Source organism: Halictus rubicundus, chromosome 9 (genome assembly GCF_050948215.1).
Source record: "Halictus rubicundus isolate RS-2024b chromosome 9, iyHalRubi1_principal, whole genome shotgun sequence".
In the NCBI taxonomy this organism is placed as follows: Eukaryota; Metazoa; Arthropoda; class Insecta; order Hymenoptera; family Halictidae; genus Halictus; species Halictus rubicundus.
Window position 1 is genome coordinate 17,966,566 of NC_135157.1, and position 21,901 is coordinate 17,988,466.

The 21,901-nt window shown below is 42.9% G+C and overlaps 2 protein-coding genes across 3 annotated transcripts; one reads left to right on the top strand and one right to left on the bottom strand.

Moving 5' to 3' along the window:
• Positions 1–147: 147 nt before the first annotated feature.
• On the bottom strand, positions 148–19,010 carry Sxc (O-linked N-acetylglucosamine (GlcNAc) transferase sxc). 2 transcript variants are annotated; one of them, XM_076793378.1, is made up of 12 exons: positions 18,358–19,010; positions 13,418–13,568; positions 13,089–13,332; positions 12,713–12,781; positions 7,441–7,637; positions 4,678–4,767; positions 4,424–4,604; positions 3,537–4,139; positions 2,780–3,294; positions 2,222–2,675; positions 1,691–2,067; positions 148–1,440 (listed from the first exon to the last, which is right to left on the bottom strand). In XM_076793378.1, exons 1-12 carry the CDS (start codon positions 18,476–18,478, stop codon positions 1,251–1,253), a joined length of 3,192 nt encoding a protein of 1,063 aa, XP_076649493.1. In that variant the 5' UTR covers positions 18,479–19,010; the 3' UTR covers positions 148–1,250. The 2 variants fall into 2 exon arrangements, with proteins under 2 accessions (XP_076649493.1, XP_076649492.1); XM_076793377.1 differs by lacking the exon at positions 18,358–19,010 and adding an exon at positions 15,640–16,113.
• Positions 19,011–20,472: 1,462 nt separating this feature from the next.
• Positions 20,473–21,346, top strand: LOC143357502 (uncharacterized). The gene is made up of 3 exons (XM_076794034.1): positions 20,473–20,702; positions 20,827–20,904; positions 21,058–21,346. The coding sequence occupies exons 1-3, from the start codon at positions 20,524–20,526 to the stop codon at positions 21,110–21,112; spliced, it is 312 nt and encodes a 103-aa protein (XP_076650149.1). The 5' UTR covers positions 20,473–20,523; the 3' UTR covers positions 21,113–21,346.
• Positions 21,347–21,901: the final 555 nt, after the last annotated feature.

Below are 21,901 nucleotides of genomic sequence, written 5' to 3' on the forward strand. Positions count from 1 at the left end.
GAAGACGCCGGATGTATAATATCGAAATGCCGAGTAAAATAGTCTGACGAGAACTAAGCGGAACGAAACGAAAGAAATAAAGGAACTTTACGTACCTATTCACCGAAGCATCCTCGCAACACAACATCTTCTCCACATTCTTTCGAATTAGATTCTTAAACTGTTTCCTTTTATTCTATAGACGTACATTAGGAGTTTTCGCTACAGTCAACACCTCGCTACCTCACGCAACTTTTTTTTATTTCGGTCTTAGCTTACGCAGTTTCACTATCAAACTAGAGTAATAACTAACGATTACCTTCTTTTTTTTTTCTTCTTCTTTTAAATATTTACACGTGTATCATTAATCGTTCGTATATAATACAACTTGCGTTCTTTGCTCTCATCAGTTGCTAATTAGTTAACATCTTTGACGTGTAGAACCTACTTCTTTAACATCTCTCCGTCTACACACCCCCGAACGCGTATATCTTTCTTTACGAGTCAATCGTATCCGTAGCGAACGGTGAATAACAACAAGAAAAATCATCGTCCTCGTAGTTCCGCAAAATGGCAGACTACGGGAACACGCGTCAAGAATCATCGAAATCCACACAGACTTTCGAATCGAAAACCGCAACGTCAGCTGCCCGTTATAAAATTAGTGATACGAACCTCGTCACTATACTCGTATGCTTGTGCACCGTTTTCCGTAAAATTAATTACTTGAGCGGTCTCTCTGTCCTCTCAAACTCCGTTGCTGACCACCAAAGGACAGGGACCACGAGAGACTGTGTGATTCCTTATAGGTCAAGTCGAGAACGTCTTACGAAAAATTGTAATATATATAAATAACAGGGTGAATGATGCACGGTGATGATAAACAACGTAGGAAGCAAGCGTAATTGTTTTCTCTCGTGACTCGTGACGGCGAATCGAAGAATAAATCCATCACTTGTTTTTCAGGTGCCGATTCGAAGTTTCGCGCACCCACGACCTATCTGTATATTCTCTACGTATAGTAAGTAGTCTAAGCTCGATGATTTTATCGTACAAAACAGTAATTACCAGCGCAGTTGGGAGTTTCATATGAGAATCGTATCTTGGGTGAAATAAGTTGTCGATAACCATCTGTCTTTAAATGCTAAGTCCCCCCAGAAAAACAGATGTTCACGGAATTAAAGCTGTGTGTGGTTGTGTGTGGTTGTGTGTGTGTGTGTGTGTGTGTGTGTGTGTGTGTGTGTATATAAATTAAAATGTAAGAAGTCGCCTTAAGACGAGTTCGTTAGCTTCTCCCTTTCGTTCTTATCTACAGCCGCCACGTGATCGGGCTTTTCACCTCGCGCGTATCGCTCCCACATCTTCCTGTATAACATCTCCATGCCCAACGCGTACAGTTTGCAGTTGAACAGGGGACTCTCGGACCTGGCCTTCCATACCTTGGCTCTTATCGCTTTCAAACTGAAAAATAAAGATAATGTAAAAATTGGGTTTGCCAGACTGGACTCCTTATTAAAAAGTACGCAACTTTGTCATTTGAACCACCCCTCTAGCTCTAATAGTTCAACGAATGTTCGCTTAACAAATGTGTACAATATATTTGCACAACTACATCCTCCCAAAGTTTCATTAGGCTCCGGATGATCCCTTGCAAAGGTCAAAAAAGTTGCGTACATTGTTCCTGATTAACGAAATAAAATAGTTTACGTACTATTCCCTGTCTGTGCCCAAACGAATCGCGATATCCTGGTACTCTATTCTCGTCTGTGCAACTAATTCGGGGCATCCCAGGGTATTCAACTGACTAGCAGCGACACGCGACGCTAACGTCTCTCCTGGCAGTGTGACCACTGGTGTTCCAGTCCACAGAACGTCCATGCTAGTCGTGTGACCGTTGCAGAGCGGCGTGTCTAGACAGACATCGGCCAATTGTCCTCGCCTGACGTGCTCCTCCTTCGCTGCGACATTGCTGAACAGAATCCTACCGGGTGACAAACCTAATTGTTGAGCTGTGGCCTGCAGATTTGGCTCGCCGACTGCTGGGAAACGTAACAGCCATAGCACCGAATTGGGCACTTGTTTCAGAATCTGAAAATTAACAGTAAATTGCTTAGCTGATATTATTTCGATGCTATTAAAATCGTTAAAGAGAGAAATTCGTAAGTGACTCTTGTTTCTTGCAACGGACGTACGAAATGTTTAGTTTACGTAAAGATCCGCAGTTCAATGATGAGAAACTTACTCGTGCCCACATGTGAAGCGTAAGCGGGTCAATTTTGTACAGCTGATTGAAGTTGCAATATACAACCGCGTCCTCGGGTAGACCATACTGTTGTCTCGTCGTGATCACAATGTTTTGAGGCACTTCTTCACCCGTTGCCGTCTTGTTGTTCACCTGCGTCGTGGTCATGCCGTTTTGGACAACAACGCCGTTGACGGACATCTGACATTGACCGGAAGCGATCATGGTCTCGATCGGGGTGGTGGTTGGCAATTCCGCGACTTTCAACGAAATTTCAACAGGTTTGTTTTTAGCATCAGGTACAATTACTTCGCGGATCTCCTTGACGAGGGTGTTCTCGATCATGGGGGACAGGTCGGTAGCGTTTATCACTGCTACGTTGTCCGCCACCTTGCCCTTCATGTTCAGTTTGTCCGTTAGGATGAGCCGTTCCTTGAGATGCGGGAACATTTGTCTAATAGAGGGCAATTTAAACGATTAACAATAAACCTTGGCAAGCAAATTCTAAGCATTGGTCATCCAAATTGGTGAGGTGTGCCGTGTCATCTATCAACTTACTTGTGATCTCCAATGAAGTACGTGTGCGGCATGTACGCGAGCTTCTCGCTGTACTGATTCGCGAGTTCCAACGGCGAGGTGACCTCGTCCGTGATTAAATAATCCATGAAACTGGCTCCGGACGTGCCCGGATATCCTAGCCACATCACCTGAATCGGTGCCGGTCGGAGTGCGAATATTTCGTTTCTGGCGCCTTTCGTGTAGCCATTCATGTTTACTAGAATGTGTATTCCATCCGCGTTAATGCGATCAGCGGCCTTCCCATTGCACGGGATCTGTGATAGATCGATAAAGTGTTCTGATTCTCTGGCGATCTTTGCTCTGAAAGTGGTTCCATCGTCGGAGCTCAGAGCATAGCAAAATATCTCGACGCTCTGTCGTTCGTGTAGTCCCGGAATCGATTGCATCAGATGACTGGTAGGGTGGTTTCCAAAGTCTGACGACACGTAGCCGATCCTCAGGCGTGTGCTAACTTCCCGTGGATATTTGTACGGTTGTTTATGCAAAACGTGGATCTGAAATGATCAAGAGAAATTCCTTAGACTGTTTCCCGCGGTGTAAAACGTTTTATGGTAAATCTACAGAACAGCTGCGGTCTCACAAGTATACACGTTATTCATTAGAGTGGTACAGACAGATTTGTAGGAGGGTTCACCGTATCCGAAAAAGTTGTTTGAAATATCTATCGCTACAACATCTACAGGTTCTGCAGCTGTTCTGCGGATTTTATAAATATTTTTCGGAGGTAGATAGAAACCTTCTCGATGCAGAGGTTGGCGTGCCTAGCCGCGATCGCTTTTCTGAACTCGTGCGAAAGAGGATAGAGCATGGAATGATGCGGGTGCACGCTGGGCAGCCTGTTCTTGTCCAATTGTTCCGCCACGATAGAGACCAGCTTCTTCATTCGAGCCTCGTAATCGGTCCAATCGCAGACGATCTGCAGACAATGCGCCAGATTGCAGTACGCGTCCGGGAAGTCGGGCTTCAGCTTCAACGCGGTTCTGTACGATTGGATCGCCTCGGGAATGTTCCCGGAGTCTTTGTGGATCGAGGCTAAATTGGAATGAGCGTCGGCGAAAGCGGGATTGATTTGAATAGCCCTCGTGTAACATTGAAGCGCCCCTTGGATATCTTGCATCTCCTTCAGGGTATTGCCCATATTCGAGTAAGCGTCCGCGAAAGTCGGCTGAATACGAATGGCCTCCTTGTAATGCATCAGCGCCTCGTTTAACTTTCCTTGCTGTTGTAACACGGAAGCGAGGTTGCTGTGAGCCGCCGCGAACTCGGGGAACACCTCCAGCGCTTTCAAGTATAGTCGTGTCGCCTCCTCGATGTATCCTTGTTCCCTTTTTATGTTGGCCTGCCACGAGAACACGTCAGTTGTTACAATTGACCACAGAAATCCAAAGAATTTTAACAGGTTATATTTTTTTTTAATACGGCCACGCAAACCGAGGCCGTTGAATTTACAAAGTGCACGAAGAAACATTTTTCTATAACAGGAACAGACATTCTGTGTGTCTTTTAGTACTTCGTGAACCTAGTGTTAACGTTAGAATCATTAGACAAGTCAAAATGACTTGTTACAATGACTGTAACAAAGTAATTGGAACTTTTATTCGAGCAAGTCCATCAGATAATTACCAGATTATTAAGGGAATCGGCGTGCGAAGGACACAAACGAAGGGCTGTGTTGTAGCAGTCCTCGGCCTCGACCACCTGCCCTTTCTCTTTGAGCGCGTTCGCCAGATTGCAATACGCATCTGGGAAGTTGGGTTGCAATTCGATGGCGCGACGATACGTGTCGATCGCCAAATCGATGAGGCTGTTAAATAGAAAGCACTAATTAACATCGTTCCAGCGTAGAAGCTTAACGTATCAACAGAAGATAGCCTTACCCTTGTTCATAGTAAACGCAGGCCAAGTTTCCGTGAACGACCGCATTGTTGGGACTGAGATTCAGTGCACGCAAATAGGCAGCTACAGCTCTGTTTGAAAAAAAAGAAAGCCAACACAGTCATTAAATGATGTTTGTAATAAAACATTAATACTGTCGCTCGCATGAATTCACACTGTTTTGTAAGCCTTTCTGAACAGGAAGTTCCTGATTTTCAAAGAACAATTTCTTTGCGCAACCCTTCGAGAACGCATGTCGACATAAGTATCAAACGTATCATTTAGTTGCATACGTAGCAAAATATCCGTATTATATCGTTAATTTTTCGTTTTAAAAAGATTTGTTTCGGTAGAAGAGCGATAAGCTGCACAATAACGACTAAATCAATGGGACGAATAAAGGGACACGCAAAAGAGGAAATGTTTGATCAGTGTAGAGTGCGATGAACACCACACCCGACGCGAATGGAGCACGTGCTGGTTGTGCGACTATAGACAGTGACACCTGCACACCGGCCGGCGAAAGAGGGAGAGACGGTAACGAGAGAGAGAGAGAGAGAGAGAGAGAGAGAGAGAGAGAGAGAGAGAGAGAGAGAGAGAGACAACAAGTCGGGATTAACCTTTTGACAGTGTATCTAAGCCAAGAGATGCATCCGGGGCTCGAGGATCTTGAGAGGGCTCGTTCTAATCGCGCGCGTAAAGGAAGTGCGATCGTGGTCGAGGGCGAGATCACCGTGTACACGACAACGCACTGGCAGTCCATTCCTTCCCCATTTCGATGCTTTTCTTCCGAAGAAAGCTTGAGTTGTCCCGAGAAATCGACGGTTCTAACGATCGGGAGCCAAGGGGAAAAACAGGATGGACCGTTTCGCGACGCAAACGTCTCCTCGAGAAAACTCGAAGCCGGGAGAGACTAGGTTTTTGGTAATATCCACGAACCCCCCCCCCCCCGTTAAAGACCGTGCACCCTCTCCTCCCACGAGTAATGAAGGGTTCTTCTCCCTCGTGGGGGCGCAGCGAGTGTTGGAATCGATAGCACGCCGAGTTTCTCCCGCTGTGTTGTGCGTAACCGCCGAGAAACAGCTTCGGACCGTGGACTACGCGCGAATAAGGAATCCGTATCGTAGGCAACCGAGTCTACCCGTTGCCAAGACGTTGCAACACCAAGTGCGTGGACTCAAGGACAACGAGGGGGTGGCAATGGGTCTAGACCGCTTTCGGAACGTTCCAGATATTCGACGACGTACAGTCTTTTTTAATGTATCACTTTGGCTACACTCTACCTCAGGTTACGTTGTCTTATCAAAATTACTGCATCGACTTTATATAGATTTTCTTCCACTTTTTGCACTCGAACGGCTACTCCTGAAGCGCCTCTACAAATTGCTCTACCATTATTCAAAATATTGTTTTTGATATTACAAAATTTGTTTGAATTCTATGAATTTTGTGTCATTCCTTTTTCTGTAACGATTTTGAAAGAAGCCATTGTATCATATTTTTCAGACAACCAAGAGAAACAGGGATTGCCAAAAGCATTTAAGATTCGAACGACTTGTAGAAGCACATATACCACTGTGGATTGCGATGGAAAATGTTAGTTTTGTTATCGGGGAAATGTAATTTGTATTTTTGGTAACATTCGAGAACACGCGTCGTGTTGAGTGAAAGAAGGCTCCGCGCGGCCATCGCTCTGAAGAGAGACAAGGGACGATGAACTTGAAAGGACGTTGCATGAATATCGATTCCCTGTTTACATGGTGGCTCATGCGCACCAGATACCGTGATTCTTTACCACACGCATTCGGGGATGGTACGCGTAAAACCCTGCTGCGCGACCTCTCGTGATTTTCCTCCACCGGAGGTAAAATACTTTTCGACGAAATACGACTTCGATCCCTGTTCGAAAATTTAGTACAAGTCTATTTTTTGCTCCAGTCAGATAATTCGATCGGCTTACAAAAAGTGATCATTTCATAACGAACAGATTTAGGAAACAGTTTGTACGACTCCTTACTACCGTTAAGGTTTGAATAGAACATTAACGGAATAACTATAAAGTCAGTTCCTCTAGCACAGACTTTAAAACCGACGTCAATATAGGTCAAAGACGACGATCGATCAAACTGTGCGTTCAGATCAGAATTGAATAGGACAGAAAAAGGGAACCGATGAGAAGCATGCTGAAACAGGGAATCGAACCCGAGGTCCTCCGCTTGATAAGCACGCGCCTCATCCGTTGAGCTAATAGTTTCGACTACTGTACACCAATTAATTCAATTAACTTAAAAAAAAAAAAACGTATAGCAATGAGAAATTGTGCTCTACATTTTACATAAGACCCGAGTGCTCGTTTAGGTCGTTGCATTTATAATTTAATGCTTTGATCATAGGCTTTGCTTATTGCATAGAAAAATCACCTATTGTATAGTGTTATTTTCCAGCATCTTGAGGATGCATCAACTAACCCGGATATTTAATATACAACGTTCAAACAATGAGAATCCCTTTTCCAACTTTATCCTCGGTGTAAACATAATGGATAGACTGCACAGAACCATTTTCCAGTGTTCAAACAATAAGGATCTCAAGACCAGTTCTATCCAGAGTTTAAGCACAATGGAAAGGCTATATCGCGCGAGTAATGGTTGAGTAATTGCCGCATAAACGTTCAGAAAACACCGGGAACAGAGCCAAACGACCGATTCGAGCACCCTAGAGGTCGAAGGCTGAGACGATGAGGAAGAAGATTCTTTCCCCCTTACCTATCGAAGATTCTGGCCTCTTTGAGAACGTTGCCAAGGTTGATGTACGCGTCCAAGAAGTTTGGGTCCAGCGCGACGGCCTTCTCGAAGTGATGGATCGCCAACCAGATCTCTCCCTGCGCGTTGAACACGCAGCCAAGGTTGCTCCAGGCAACCGCGAAGTCCGGACGCGTTTCGATCGCCTTTAGATAGCATGCCTACAGACAAACCACGTATTAGAGGACTCCGACTCGCGTACTGTCAGGGACGCGCCGCGCGCACTGCCCGACCTCTCCTCTCGCCGCGCCGCAGCTTTCACACATTTCACCATCCTCGAAAACCTCAGAGAACACAAAACACATCTATTCTCACCTTCGCCCTGTCTGTCTCCCGTCGCTGCTACCTACCGTCCCCCGTTGCCCTGCATTCCATTTTGCCGTATCAACAGGTGTGCGGACCGATTGAATAACCGTTCTTAGCGCACCGGTTTCCGCAAAGTCATCCTCTGCCACGCTCTAATTGAACACCTTCGTCAATTAACCGCGGCATGCTATTTTTATGAAATTTACACTGCCACAGCTCGAGGTGCTCGAGCTGCTCGAGGTGCAGTGGAAATTGCTACTCGAAAGAACTTCTTTGATAGAACATTCGATAGAGACTGTTTTTCAGTGTGAGATTTTTAGAATTTATATTCTTAGGTCAATCTTAAAAAGATCCTTTTAACTCTTGTCGAAGTAACACATTCTCTTTAACGTGTCTATTGAACAGTCTATGTTGTATCTCTTTGAGGATCTAGCTGATGACAGTGAATATATAGTTCAATCTCTTCACGATATACCAAGGTTCTAGAGTGAAAATCTTCCGATAGGTCCAACGAAAGGAGTTAATTAGAGCAGGCTCGAGACGAAGTCCGGTACGCGTCGAATTTGAAAAGTATCCTTTGGATCTAATGATTGATTTCCGGTGATTAGATCGACGATCGGGCGAAGGGGGGTGTTGGTACGTAACGAAGACAGAGAAAACGAAGATCCCATTCTGCGAGTCGTGTAATGGGGAAGAGGATCTGGTCCGAGATAAGGAAAGAAGGGTAAGAAGGTGCGCGCTAGAAACGTCATCGTGGTAACGTGAGCGACTCGTGCGTCTCGTCTCGTGTCGCGTCCGTCGATTCTCCGGAATGCGTCCGGTGGACTCGACGGCACGCGACACGACGTTCGCCATCGTCATGTTCTCATCAGCCTCATCATTGTCACTCGGCCAATTCACCCCGTCGAGGATTCTCCCGTCTTGCTTAGTTGAGAGCTTGAACAAACATGCGCGTTGTAAGAATCGCGTGATCGTCATCATTGTCATCACCCGTGTCCCCGTTATCAGCTACACAAATCTACATATACGTAGATGCGTGGTTAACGCACAGAGAAGATACAATAAAAATCGAAATCGGTCTCTTTCGAGCGCAATTGGAAGAAAAATGATAGAAGCACGTTTTTCGAATTTCCGTTTTACACGTGACGACGCTCCTAAGGGTCAAGCAGGGATGTGCATCGCGCGTGCCGAGAGGCGGGCTGCATCATGTAAAACAGAGTAATCCGTACCTAAACAATAAGTAAAAGGGCATTTACAGTCGGCCGATCTCTTAAGGGACACGGTTAGAAGGTTTGGAGTTCAAGGGGGTTCGGTCGATTTTGCAGCGAGGAACAACCAGGAAAAACCGGACGGAAACGAAGTTGGATGAGCTTTAGACACCGTTTCAGAGTTCCAAGCCGAAATATGGCTTCTCTGGACCCTCTCCATTGATTCCGCGTTACAGGGCTGACCAACCGGGTGTACACGAGCTGTCCCACCCCAAAATTGAATCTATCTATAACATCAGATTCCGTTTGCGCTATTGTAAAAGCTATTGTACCTCGGCAATGTTATTCGAACTTTCCTCAATTACGATCCATACAATCAGCTTATAGACTGTATTAGATCAAAAAGAAGCTTAAAAATATTTGTTCAATCAATAGTCCCAAAAATGACTCGATCATGTTACCGTGCACTATGTCGATTACATTTCGTATACATTCAAAGAATGCTTCCTCGGCAATCGTTGCTTTCAGTTGCTTTCGATATTTCTTTCACCGAGCGTTCAACGATCTTCTGGATGTTAGAGCGTGATGATGTTGCTTGTCGCATTTTGAGAATAATATATGTGGAAGAGGTTGGTCAGCCCTGGCGAGCTCGAAAGTGGAGCCAACGAAGCTGGAAAAAGCAAAGAAAAACTGTGAAACCCCGGCGGATCAAAGGGAGACCCAACTTTCAAGTTTCTCACGGAAACATTCGGAACAACATCGATGCGTCTGACGGAATACTTCAGAGACCGGCCTTCGGGAATTACTTTACCTGCAGAGTACCCTTCGGTAGGTTGACGGTAGGTACGGCTCGCAAGCTCTCATAATAAACTTAGACCGAGAGACAGTGTGTTACTGAATAACCACATTCAGATTCACCGTTTGACGAAGGAACCCATGGTAACCGAGACCAATCACATTGCTCCGACTTCCCCTCCTAGAGTTGATCATCCCATCCACAACAATAAGACAGCTGCGTTAATGTCTCTTCACTGATACTCTTCGCCTCAATTTTTTGTCTTTTTTTTCTCTTATGTATATTTCTTATGTATTTTTTCAACTTTCACAGAGGTACCTAAGCGTGCCCCCGTGTTGTATGGGGGCACGCCTCGCTAAGATCGTCAGCCACCATGCATCGAACAAACTACTCTATACGAAATCGACGTAATCGACTCTCCTCGAAACCGGTGAAGCTAATTTTCTTTTTGTTCCCATTGGATCGGTGCTGCCTGCCAATTCTTTTCAAAAACCACCCAATTCTCGATTCGCGCAAAATCCCCGACTATTTTTTCTACACAGAGATGGGCACTGGTTTTATTTAAATAATACGCATCGAACGCGATCGAGATTCCCATATTTAATCAAGCGACCGTACCGCTACAGTCTGACACAAAAATGTAGGTACGAATCCAGGTAAACGGAGGAAATGAACGATTTTATAACTGGAACTGAAACTAGATTCATTTGTCATTTACATCGCTTCAAAACAATTAGCTACACGGATGCGCAACATTAAATAAAACACTTCAGGGATTAAGTGAACCATTCGGAATACATAGGAGAACTCATTTTCTCTAGTCGAATTCAAGAATCGACGTTAAATAAACTGAATTATTGAATTTGTACAATTTGCTTAACACTTTATCTACCGAAAGCCTATTAATAGTTTGAGTGCCAAGCCAGCAATTTCAAAAATTCCATGAAATCAAAATAATTTATTTCATGAAATCAAAATTGGAAGATTCAGATCTATGTACTCAGTATGCTGAATATATTAATGCAAAAATTCATTTTGTAATTTGATCAAATAACTTCGGCTTCCATTTCTGGGAGACGCGGCGCTCAAACTGTTAATAGGCTGCATGTACAAGAAGCTCAATAATTTTCTTCTAAACAATAATTTCGGCAGAAATAGTCACACTATATTAATTCTAAAATGTCAAATGATTTACTGAGAAATTCTCAACCGTCTGATTTTAGGAAGACTGTTGGTAAGTAAAATGTTAAGTGAATACAGTTTACTGTTTCCTGTTCCTGTCTGTATCTCGAAATGTCTTCATAGAGAAACAATTACAGGCTGGTTTGAATAGCACGTTTTATTTAAATGGTGGACTGGCCCATTTCTGTGTTTTGGATGTGAATTACTGGTGGCGGAACGTGCTGAGCGAGGAAACGAACGAGCGGACTAGACAGCGCTCAAGACTGGCAGGAAATTCTGCGGAAGGCCTTTCTCGTCGGTCTGCGTTTGATACTCGCCGAAGAGCTTCCCTGCTAGACAGCGCTTGCGATCAAATCCGCGGCAGAGAACAGTTCAAAGACCGTTTCGAGGCAAACCAGCCTTTATTACGAGCGTTAAAGTGCGTTGTTTGCGAGCAGGAAGCTCGTAGGCAGTCGCCGCGCCGCGCTGCACTGTGGGAAGCAGACCACTTGACTCTTATCGATTTACTACCGATAGATCCTTCCATCCAGATCATTCTTTTCTTTCGTAACAACAAGCTAAAACGTCGGCGAAACTCTTGGGACACGAGAGAATCCCGTGAGTTTCCAGCCGGAAAGACGACAAAAACACTCGTCGAATTTATTTTTATTACTGTTATCGCGATAAGCGGGCGAAAAAACATATAATTCGTCAAGTGATCTCGCGCAGTTTATCATTATATATATATATATATATGTATGTATGTATGTATATGTATATATAGATCACCGTACACACAAAGACTCGGTATACTCTCAGAAGTTGGAAAGAGATATTGGAAAGAAAAGGTCGCATTTGTGTCCACGTATACGTTACGGATCAGTATACCTAGAGGCAGATACACATTCAGAATGAGCTGAATCAAATGAGAGATGAGCTTATCAGCTACGGTCGCGCGCTGCGGGCCCTATTCTAGCTTGCCTCGTTTCCAACAAAAAGGTGCGCGAACGAAAAAAAAAAGCATTATGCATCCATAATCTGACTCGAGATTACAGAGAGAAAGAGAGCGAGAGAGAAAGAAAGAGAGAGAGAGAGAGAGAGAGAGAGAGAGAGAGAGAGAGAAAAAGATACCGATACACATCATGCTGTAATAGGACCGGCAGTTTTTAGTCAGGATTTGCAATAACACGATGGCTAGATTCCAGTCGATTTTCCATCGGGGTGTTATTGCAAGACGCTTTGCGCAGTGCCAGGAGGGGTTTCAAACTGTTTCCAGCTTCGACTATCGATCAGAACTCTCGTGCGCCGCGTTTGACGCCGTTCCCGTCACGCCGATCCACGATCGAGAGGACAGATCGGGCGACTCAAACGCGGCATCGTCGATCGATCGGAATTGGAGATGAACGCGCGCGATGCTTGGCGCGCTATCGAACATTTCTTTCTCTGACGAAATATCGCGTCGTCTCGATAGCGCAGCATCGCGCGCCGCGCGCTGTTTCTCAACCGCGACAAGAAAGGTTCTCCGCGAGAATGATGCACGATTTATACTCGGATCGATTCCTGGCCATTCAGCAGAGCTGCTTACTAGCGCTCGTGCGCATAGTACGGAATGCATCGGTGCGCTGGTGTTGTCGGTGAAGCGAGGGTCAACACGTCGACGAAAATCTCTATGAACGTTCAGCTGCGCCCGGCACCGATGCATCCGAGTATGCGCATCACACGTCGAATTAATGTACACCTAATGCCAATCGAGAAACAAACCTACCTTCGCTTCGTCAAGTCTTGCTAATGCTTTCAAAAGATTACCGAGATCGCTCCTCACGCAATAGAGATCCTGCAACAGGGACGAATACGTTTCTTAGCCTCGCGAGGATCACCGCGATGCGAATCCCTCGAGAATCGTTTGAGAGTATGGGATACAGCCGTTTAACGGGTTCAATTTATAGATGCGAATTAAAGGAAATGCTTGTATGCATTGCGCTATAGTTTTTTGGCGCGCTCAAAAATATGCAGGCTCTGGAAGCACGTTGAGCGAGCGCCGTACTCGCTCCCGTTATTTCGACCCCGTCATCGTGCTATACCCCGGTTTCACAACAGATCGCTCCAGGGATTTAATTCTAGCGTTATCGTGGATTGCTCACAGGGTTGTATTGTAGAGCGGTCACGTAAGCTTGAACAGCTTGTTCCATGTCTCCTGCAGCGACCAACGCGGCCGCCAGGTTAATGTAACCGTCGATAAAGTCTGGTTTCAATCGGACCGCGTGCCGATAGTTTTCCAACGCCTCCTGCAGTTGGCCACGCTCCTTGAAAACGTTGCCGAGGTTGCTGTACGCCTCTGCCAGTAATGGGTTTTGCTTTATCGCCAAGCTACTGTAATGGGCTGACCTGAAAAATTCAAAAGAAATTTATTGCAGCTGAACCGAACCTCGAGATACAATTTGTCTTGTAAAATTCTCATCGAAATATTTACTTTTCCAGCCTTCTGCATTGGAAATGAATCGAAGACAGTAACAGAAGAACCCCTGTGTTGTTTGTTTCCTGCCGCCAAAGCTGCATACAGTGTCTTTCTGCGTTTTCATAGTCCCCTGCTTGATATTCCCTATGAGCGAGCTCCAGCAGCCCTGGAAATAGAGTTTTAACCATTTTTACACCCTGGAAATTCTTAAGCATCCAATCTACGTGCAGAGCTCGTTAAAATCGAAGTCGAGCGGTTGGGGTCCTTCCCTTGTCGAATTATATTCCGCCTCAGTGTTCCCAATTAGCAAACCTCCGGGTAAAAATTCCCCAGAAAAATCATGTAAGCGCGTCTGCGACGATCGATTCCCATTTAGCTCTTGCCCGGCCAATAACGGGTCCTACAACCTACAATTCTTTGTACGTCTGCCTCGATTCCAATTCTGCACAATTTTGGCGAACAAAGTGGCGTACGTCTTGCGAAAATATTAGCGTCCCCAACACGCATGCCCGAGGGTTAAGTTTTCCGACGTTGAGACTCGGAACGGAACGGGAAAAGTACAGCGGAAAGAAAAAGTACTCGTGCATCGTCGTTTTCTCTAGAATGTTTGAAACCTTTTCGATGGTTCCGAGTTAAACGAATCTGTGGGTAGCTTTTTATCAACGTGAGCGGTGTATGTAGCCTTCGATCTCTTGCCTTTAGCGTCAAACGTAGAAAAGAATAACAACTGAGAAAAACATCAACACCGGCGCACCGGTGAAACAATACTACCTCAGTGATGGAACTTTTTATGAAACTTTTACCAGTATATTTTTTACTGGTTTTTTTTCTTTTCTTTTTTTATTAAAATGACACCAAATACGACATAATTTGGACGATATTTACTTGTTTAACAGTTCCTATGATTTATGAGAAGGACGACGAAGGACGATAGATGATTGCTATTATGTAAGCAAGCATGCTTCAAATTCTGACACATTCGGTCTAATTTTGAGTAAAAACATGACAGAAGTGTGATGGTAAGTTTCATAAAAATATAACTAAAAATAAGTAAGATTCGTCATTGGATTTTTGCATTAATTATTGTATCGGCACCTCAAGAGGTATCCCCCCCCCCCCCCGCGCAAAAAAAGCGATTAATTTTTCCCAAATATTGAGACATCGCTACGAACGTAGTGCGAGAAAAAAGTATTTGTACACCGGCGCACAGTGGGCAATTTGGACAAAATCGGATTCAAAATCAAGGAACTTTCGATAGGAATGAGGTAGAGCGATGAAATTTTTTTAAATGAAAGCTAGAACTTTGTAGAATATGGGAAAGATAGAGAGATTATGGTACGAACGCTTTTTAACCTTGAGAAAATTCGTTAAACTTGCACAATTTCAAGAAAATTGTGGTTTTCCCAATACCACACGCGGAAGAAATTTTTTTTTAACATGCTATACATCATTTCCCATAGATTTTTTCACGCTGATTTCAAATCTGGTCTCAAAATTTGTCTACGACCTCAGGATTTTGCAAAAAATAGATTTTTGTGACAAAAACTAATGAAGTCATTTTTTCGTTGAAATGATTGGATGGTAATAATCTCCCTATTTTTCCCATATTCTACAAAGTTTCAGCTTTAATTTTAAAAAATTTCATCGCTCTACCTCATTTCTATCGAAAGTTCTTTGATTTTGAATCCGATTTCGTCCAAATTGCCCACTGTGCGGCGTGGCGTGTCTGAAATTGCGTTTCGTCTCAGTGTTCCCAATTAACAGAGTCTCGGGTAAAAATCCCTAGAAAAATCATGTAAGCGCGTCTCGAACGATCGATTTCCATTTAACTGTTGCCCGGCCAATGACGGATCGATCGCATTTTGCGACCCTTCCGCATATTCGACGAGCTTTATTTCCTTATTTCTTATCCATCTGTTCTACTTGAAATTCCACAAGAAATGTCCGGGAGGAAAACAGCGAACATGTTACGAAAATATTATGGCCGCAGCACGCATGCCTGAGGGGGTTAAGTTTGCCGGCGACGGAAAACGCGGAACGGGGTGGAAACGGTACAGTGGAAGGAAAAAGTATTCGTACATCGTTTTCTCTGGAATTTCTCGGCACGTAAATCGTTCGGAGAAAGTTCCGAGAGCTACACGGCGAACTGTGTCGGTGTTTTACGATAGAAGCAAGCGGTGTACGAGTACTTTCTTTTCGAGCTATACGAGGGGCCAGATATGTGAATAGATACGAACAGTAAGAATCAACGGCGACGTTTATGGTCTGATTGTCGGCGATCGCGATCAGCTCCTTGCCCTGCGTGTCCTGGGTGACGACCAGAAGGTTTTGTCCGTTCTGCCACTCGCCGGTCCCGTTCGTGATCTCGTCCGTGGTGTTCACAACGCTGCCGATGATCCCGTTCGTGTTCCTCAGAACGGTCTCCTTCTTCTCCACCAGTCGGAGGCTCATTTTGCTCGTGAGTTCCTCTCGGTTCGTTGCTCTGACCTTCCCGGTAGCTTCGGCATGCGTGCACACGGCCGCACGTATGTATTTCAAACGCGGTTGCAAATAGAGTTCGAGTTCGAGTTCGAGTTCAAATCTCAAGAGCCTCCGGACGCCACTCGCCGAAATTCCCGATCGTTCCTTCGGAACACGGCTACCTCGTGGCAGGACTTTTAATTGTTTATGTATTCGAATGCCACCTTTCCACAACTTGTCTTCACTGTCACGTTTCTTTCGACACCGACGCTTTGCTACTTCTGGTTACTGTATACACTGCCGTGCCATGGTCCTCTACGAGTATGCGAGTTACGTTACGGCCAGGTTATCCCTGCCACAGCGAGCGACTCGCTGATTCGTCCGTTTCGCTACTATGGCGGACTCCTGCGTCGTTGCGGTGAAGACGGAAGAGGGAACAGAAGAAGACACCCGGCTCAGGAGCGGCGACATCAAACCCGGCACCCTTGTCCTTGTCCGTGCCCTTGCCCTTGCCCTTGCACGGACACTAACGCAGACCGTTTGTTGTACAATTTTTCCAAAAGGAATTTATGCATATTTGTTTCAAGGTTTTTATGAGAACATACGTAAAAGTATTCGCGCACCCGTTTCCAATCGGTACAGTCCTCTGTCTAATAAATTCAAGTTAGAATTAACCCTCTGCACTCGAAGCAATTTCAATTGCAAAATCAAAACGTTCCGTTCAACCTAATACAATTTCATTCTATGTATGTAATCTTTTTTACATTCTGCACACGAAATGCACATTAATAATATGAAAACTGTATTGAACAATGGTATGGCAATTTTTACTGGCGCCTCAGTCACCATTCGAGTGCAAATGGTTAATCCGCGTTAAATTTTACATTCGTGTAACAAATCTTCTAATGTAATCTATGTTATTTTCGCTTTAAATTGTAATGAAATAATGATTTGTATTAAGATGGTAGGGTTAGACAAGATACCTCGTGTATAACTTGAAATTATTGTAAAAATGCAAGAAAATTCAGAGTTACTCGGGGTGCGTGTAACTCGTTGTACGTGACTGGGTGCGCAACAAAGAAACCAAATTAGTGGTTCTCAACTTCTGTTTGGAAGTCCTACTTTTTAACGATTATTGAAGTATTAAAATGTCGAGGTATAATATGAAAAAATATCACTAATTTATTTATACATCGTGTCGCGCATTGGCAACCTTAGCTGTTTAGTTTATTTTTATTTTATGTACCGTGGGCGATGTTAACAAGTTTCGTGCGCGGTACGGAAAAACAACAGACGATCAGACCATGTTATTGCGAATGACTAGTTGCGTCACGATTGTAACTGTGACTCTTAATTATTCGTTAAAAAAAAAACCATTAAATATTCATCTGTGGGTAAAGCGTTAATGGTATGGTATAGAATTTGTTAAGACCATTTAGTAGTTTTACCGTAAGTGAGTTTCTCGTTTGTTTTACATCTCTTCCCTAACCAAATGAAACAACATAAAATTGGAATAGAACCAAGAGCTTCGATTCGTACAATTGGAGAAGTAAAAACGAGTATAATGGAGAACCACTGAGGTGTACGAAGGGACGGCTGTCCCCACTCTCTCGCGCGGAAAGCAGATGGAATAGGTACGGAGTGGAATATTCCACCGTCACTTTGACGAAGAGGGGAGTCGGTGAATTGGGGAGCGACAGGCTAAAGAAGGCGGCTTAACCCTCGCCCATCGCTGCGTGGGTCTATTCGGACCCTATTGTTGAATACTGCCTTTCGAATGTAGTTGTTTCAATAATAGAAGCACCGTTCGAAATAGGCGAACAAAGACGAATTCTATAGATGTCGACGGTACGACGATGTTTCAGGGAAAGCAGGTTCGAACATCGAAGAAAAGTACAATACGCTATAGCGAAACAGGGACCTTTCTAGTAATAAAATGTAAAATATAAGACAATTGGAACGTTCCACTTTGTTCAAGAAGTTTAACGATTTCCCAACTTTGGACTTGTTACTATCAATGATATTTCGATGACTTTAGAAAACGAATATAATTACGTAATTAATATAAATATACATGGATCGCTGGAAACGTCGGGTCACTTTCCATACGTATATAATTCTGCTTCATCGACACTATTCAGTGACCTGATTTTTATTTATAAATTCGCGAGGACATCTGTCTCGAATACCACGTTCAGTCCTTTCGAAGGTTTCTAAAAATTGAACCCTATGTACATCTGTAGTTGGATCATGGACTCGACCGAATTATGATAAATTGTGCACATGGCAAAGGGTACAAGTACGAAACAGAAATTGCAAAACCTATAGAAATACTGTTTTATATTTGTGTTGATCGTTCGCGCGTAAGAGCTCGCGCAGAGAGCGAAATAAATATCCTCGAGCCAGGCGAACCATCGACTTGAACTTCGCCAATGAAATATCGAAGGTTCCATCGGCGCAGAACTTCGCAAAGATCATCGAGCGAGACTACGTACCAACTGTAGAGAGCTGCTGTATGTCGTTCATCTTGAGGATGACGCTGGTACCAGCAATCTGTTGATGGTTTTGCTGCTGTTGCTGCTGCGGCTGTTGTGCTTGCATGATCACGGTCACCATAAAAAAAATTATGCTCCAAACATAACAGCCCGAGAGACGGAGGGAGAGGAAGAATTCGACCGATAATTAGCGTGTCGATGCCGCAACGTATGCTCAGACGGAAATCTGAACGCGAAACTCGGCGGTTTCGATGGGGCCGAGAACGAAAACACAGATACGCGGTGTTTCTTACGTCGGCATGCACTAGCGCGATCTTTTAACGTCCGCCATCATGGATTCTCAAGGCACTATACGTCGAACACTGGCCAGGTCTCAACCCGATATGTAAATTACGTAAATGAGTAATTGCACGGTCGTTCGACGTTTTGTTGTTCGAGACTGTCCAATGAAGAAATTCCGGGGGTCACGATGCGATCAGCGTTCCGCGAATGACAGCAGTCAACGAGGCGAAAACTCGAGCATAACGTGAGGCCACGGGGACACGTAACTCGGCCCGACGCGAAAAACCAATCGATGAACGGATTCCGGGTTCGAGACTTGTGCAGCCTCGCGGGCGGGAAACACAAAGCGCATTCAAACAGTTCATGGGCTAACGTGAAATTCAGTCGAGAATCTTGGCTGGACCTCGGAGCCAGAGCTCAGAGTCATTCTTATGCTACTGACGCATCCGAAAGACATGCAAGAACAAAATATAGTCGTACCTTTTTGTTTCATAACAAAAATTGTAACCAGAATGTCGTATAGAAAATGTGACGCGTAAATCAGAGCTAGTAGTTCAATAAATGTGACTGTTCAAAAGACGACCCTAGTCTTTCACCACCGTTTCAATTATTTATATTATTAACATTATTTTTATGCGATCGCAAATGATTCTTGCCGTTTTCCTCATAAGACACGATGTAAATTCCGGCAAGAATCATTTGCTCCGGTCAGGGGTCTGTACAGCGCCATTTGATGCAGCGGCAAAACGCTCAAACTTGTAGCCAAACGTTACCGACAGAGCAAAGCAGATTGAAATAAAAAGAAAATCAATCGTTACCGATTGCCAATCAATGACCGACAATCATGGTTTCGCTGCTGGTCAATTCCTAGAATTTAACAGCAGCGCTATTAATTGGTAACAACCTGTGTATACCATCAAACAGAACCTAAAGGATACGGTGACGCCATCTTGAGTTGACAAGTACTAGAAGCTTGAACGTTTTGTCACGGATGGCAACACATGTTTCTTCGACCATATTTATTGCAAAAAATTAAACTATAAATTAAAAACGATGTAGCCAACAAGTGTTAATGTACAATATCACAAATAAAAAAATTCAGCATCACAATGATCAGTAAAAACCAGCAAAAGTTATCCCTACTTATTAGTTATCTGGAAATTGATCTGGAAATAAATTGCTGTTGAAGAAAGAAATTTACTTGCAAAAACAATATACATACATGTAATTTGAATACGAACAAAGAGCAAATTAATGTTTACTTATATGTACTTTTTAATAACTTAAAAATAGTATTCCAAGCAATCGCATATCTCAGGTTTAAAATGCGTGTGTATATGCGACTTATGCAGAAGTTCATTCTCACCTATGTGTTAATTTAATAAGTACGGAAGCTTGTAGATTATATTCTATCTTGCAAGCAAAATATTTCGTCTGTATATTATTTTGATCCATTTATTTACACATTGTTCTTGTTATTAAATTAAATGTTTCAGTACGCAATAACGTATTTTAATATTTCTTTGTAGTTGTTTGTAAAATTTGTTGAAGTTTAATATTTTCCGATTACACAACAGTTAGTTTTGAGATTTTCGATTTCATTTCTAATATTTTTGAAGAGCATATTTTCTTATGATTATCAAAAATATAAATGACACCTTGTTCACGTTCTCTGACAGATTCCAAAAATATTCTTTATATACATACATTGTTTATTAGAACTTGCCTCTTGCAAATTTTCCATTCTCACTTATGAACAAGATGAAAATGTATGTAACAACACACGTTACACCTATAAGTTAAAAAGGGGGAATGGTGCTAATGAAACAGCACCAGCCCGCTATAAAAGTAGCCACATGGAAATAATAGGAAGTACTGTTGAAAATGTTGTGTAACAGTGAAATCAAATACGACGTTAAAGTCTCTCGAGTATTTTACTCGATATTATTACTTTTCTATATGGCTATTCAATTTGGTGTAGCATTGCCTGTATCCAGCGAAGATTATGGCACAACTACAGCATCGATGCATAACTCGACAAACGCTTCATTGGATGATAATTTGTAAGAAGACTTTATAATCTTAACACTTTTGAAGCAGAAAGATAATTATACTTTGTAATTGTTTTATTTTATATAAACAACGGATACTGATTCGACTAACAAAAATCACTTTCTTTTGTTATAGATACGTTATAAAAGCAGTGGTGTACGAAATCGGTATTTTAACAGATGCAAACGACACAAGCGACGAAGTTACAGAAAGGTAATATAAAAAGACCTTTTTTTTTATGTAAGACTTCCATATAATTGTCACTTGTTAATCTTTATTTTTTCATGGAATATTTAAAACATTCATATATAAATGAAAACGCAAATATCGAAATGTTCTTTCATTGCTGTTTCATTCTGTCTGTAGGCAAGATGTCAAAATTTCATTCTACAATCCACCGAATAAGAGCAACGAATCCTAAAATGAATGTAAAAAGCAAAATAGAGCATAAATTCCTGAAAGTGTAATTATTTGTTGAAAATAAGCACTAAGTTTTAAATTAAAATCGTATTTATTTTATTGTAATAAGACAGTACTGTAATACACATTATAACATGAAATAATAAAGTATGCATAAGTAACATATTGGTTACAAATGTGTAAAATGGTAAAGAGCTTTTGAACTAATTTTTAATAAATGACTATTCAAACCTGTTTTCCCGAAGTATTATAATTTACAAACGCTATTTCGTTTGGGGATGCTCGCCGCCGCGTCACGCGTCACGCGTCACGCCGCAGAATGGCGTAGAAGGGGTAAAGTAGAGTGGGAGACAAGCTTGATCTTGTGACACTGCGTATGTGTGCTTACACGTATACATACATATATGTACTTATACGTACACAAGATATGTTCTTTAGATACTTACGTAATATTATAGAATTATAAATAGAATATTCGATAGGATAGTCGATTCTTACTAACAAACCACGATTCGTGAATTATCGGTAACGCTGGGAGTGACACTAAAATCGTAAGAGGAGATTTATGTACCTTCCGCGAGACGTCTCTGTATATTTATAAGCAGACCACGTGCACGTGCACGCGTATTTAATTATTTTGTGCACCTTATCGTGCAATCACGTGCAATTAAAAACAAATGAAAGTATGTAATTAAAAAATTACGTCGGTTTTTGTTACTTTCTGCAGGTAGACAATAATACGCGTAAAACGTTAAACAAAGAATATGAGTGTGTATTATTAAATAAAATT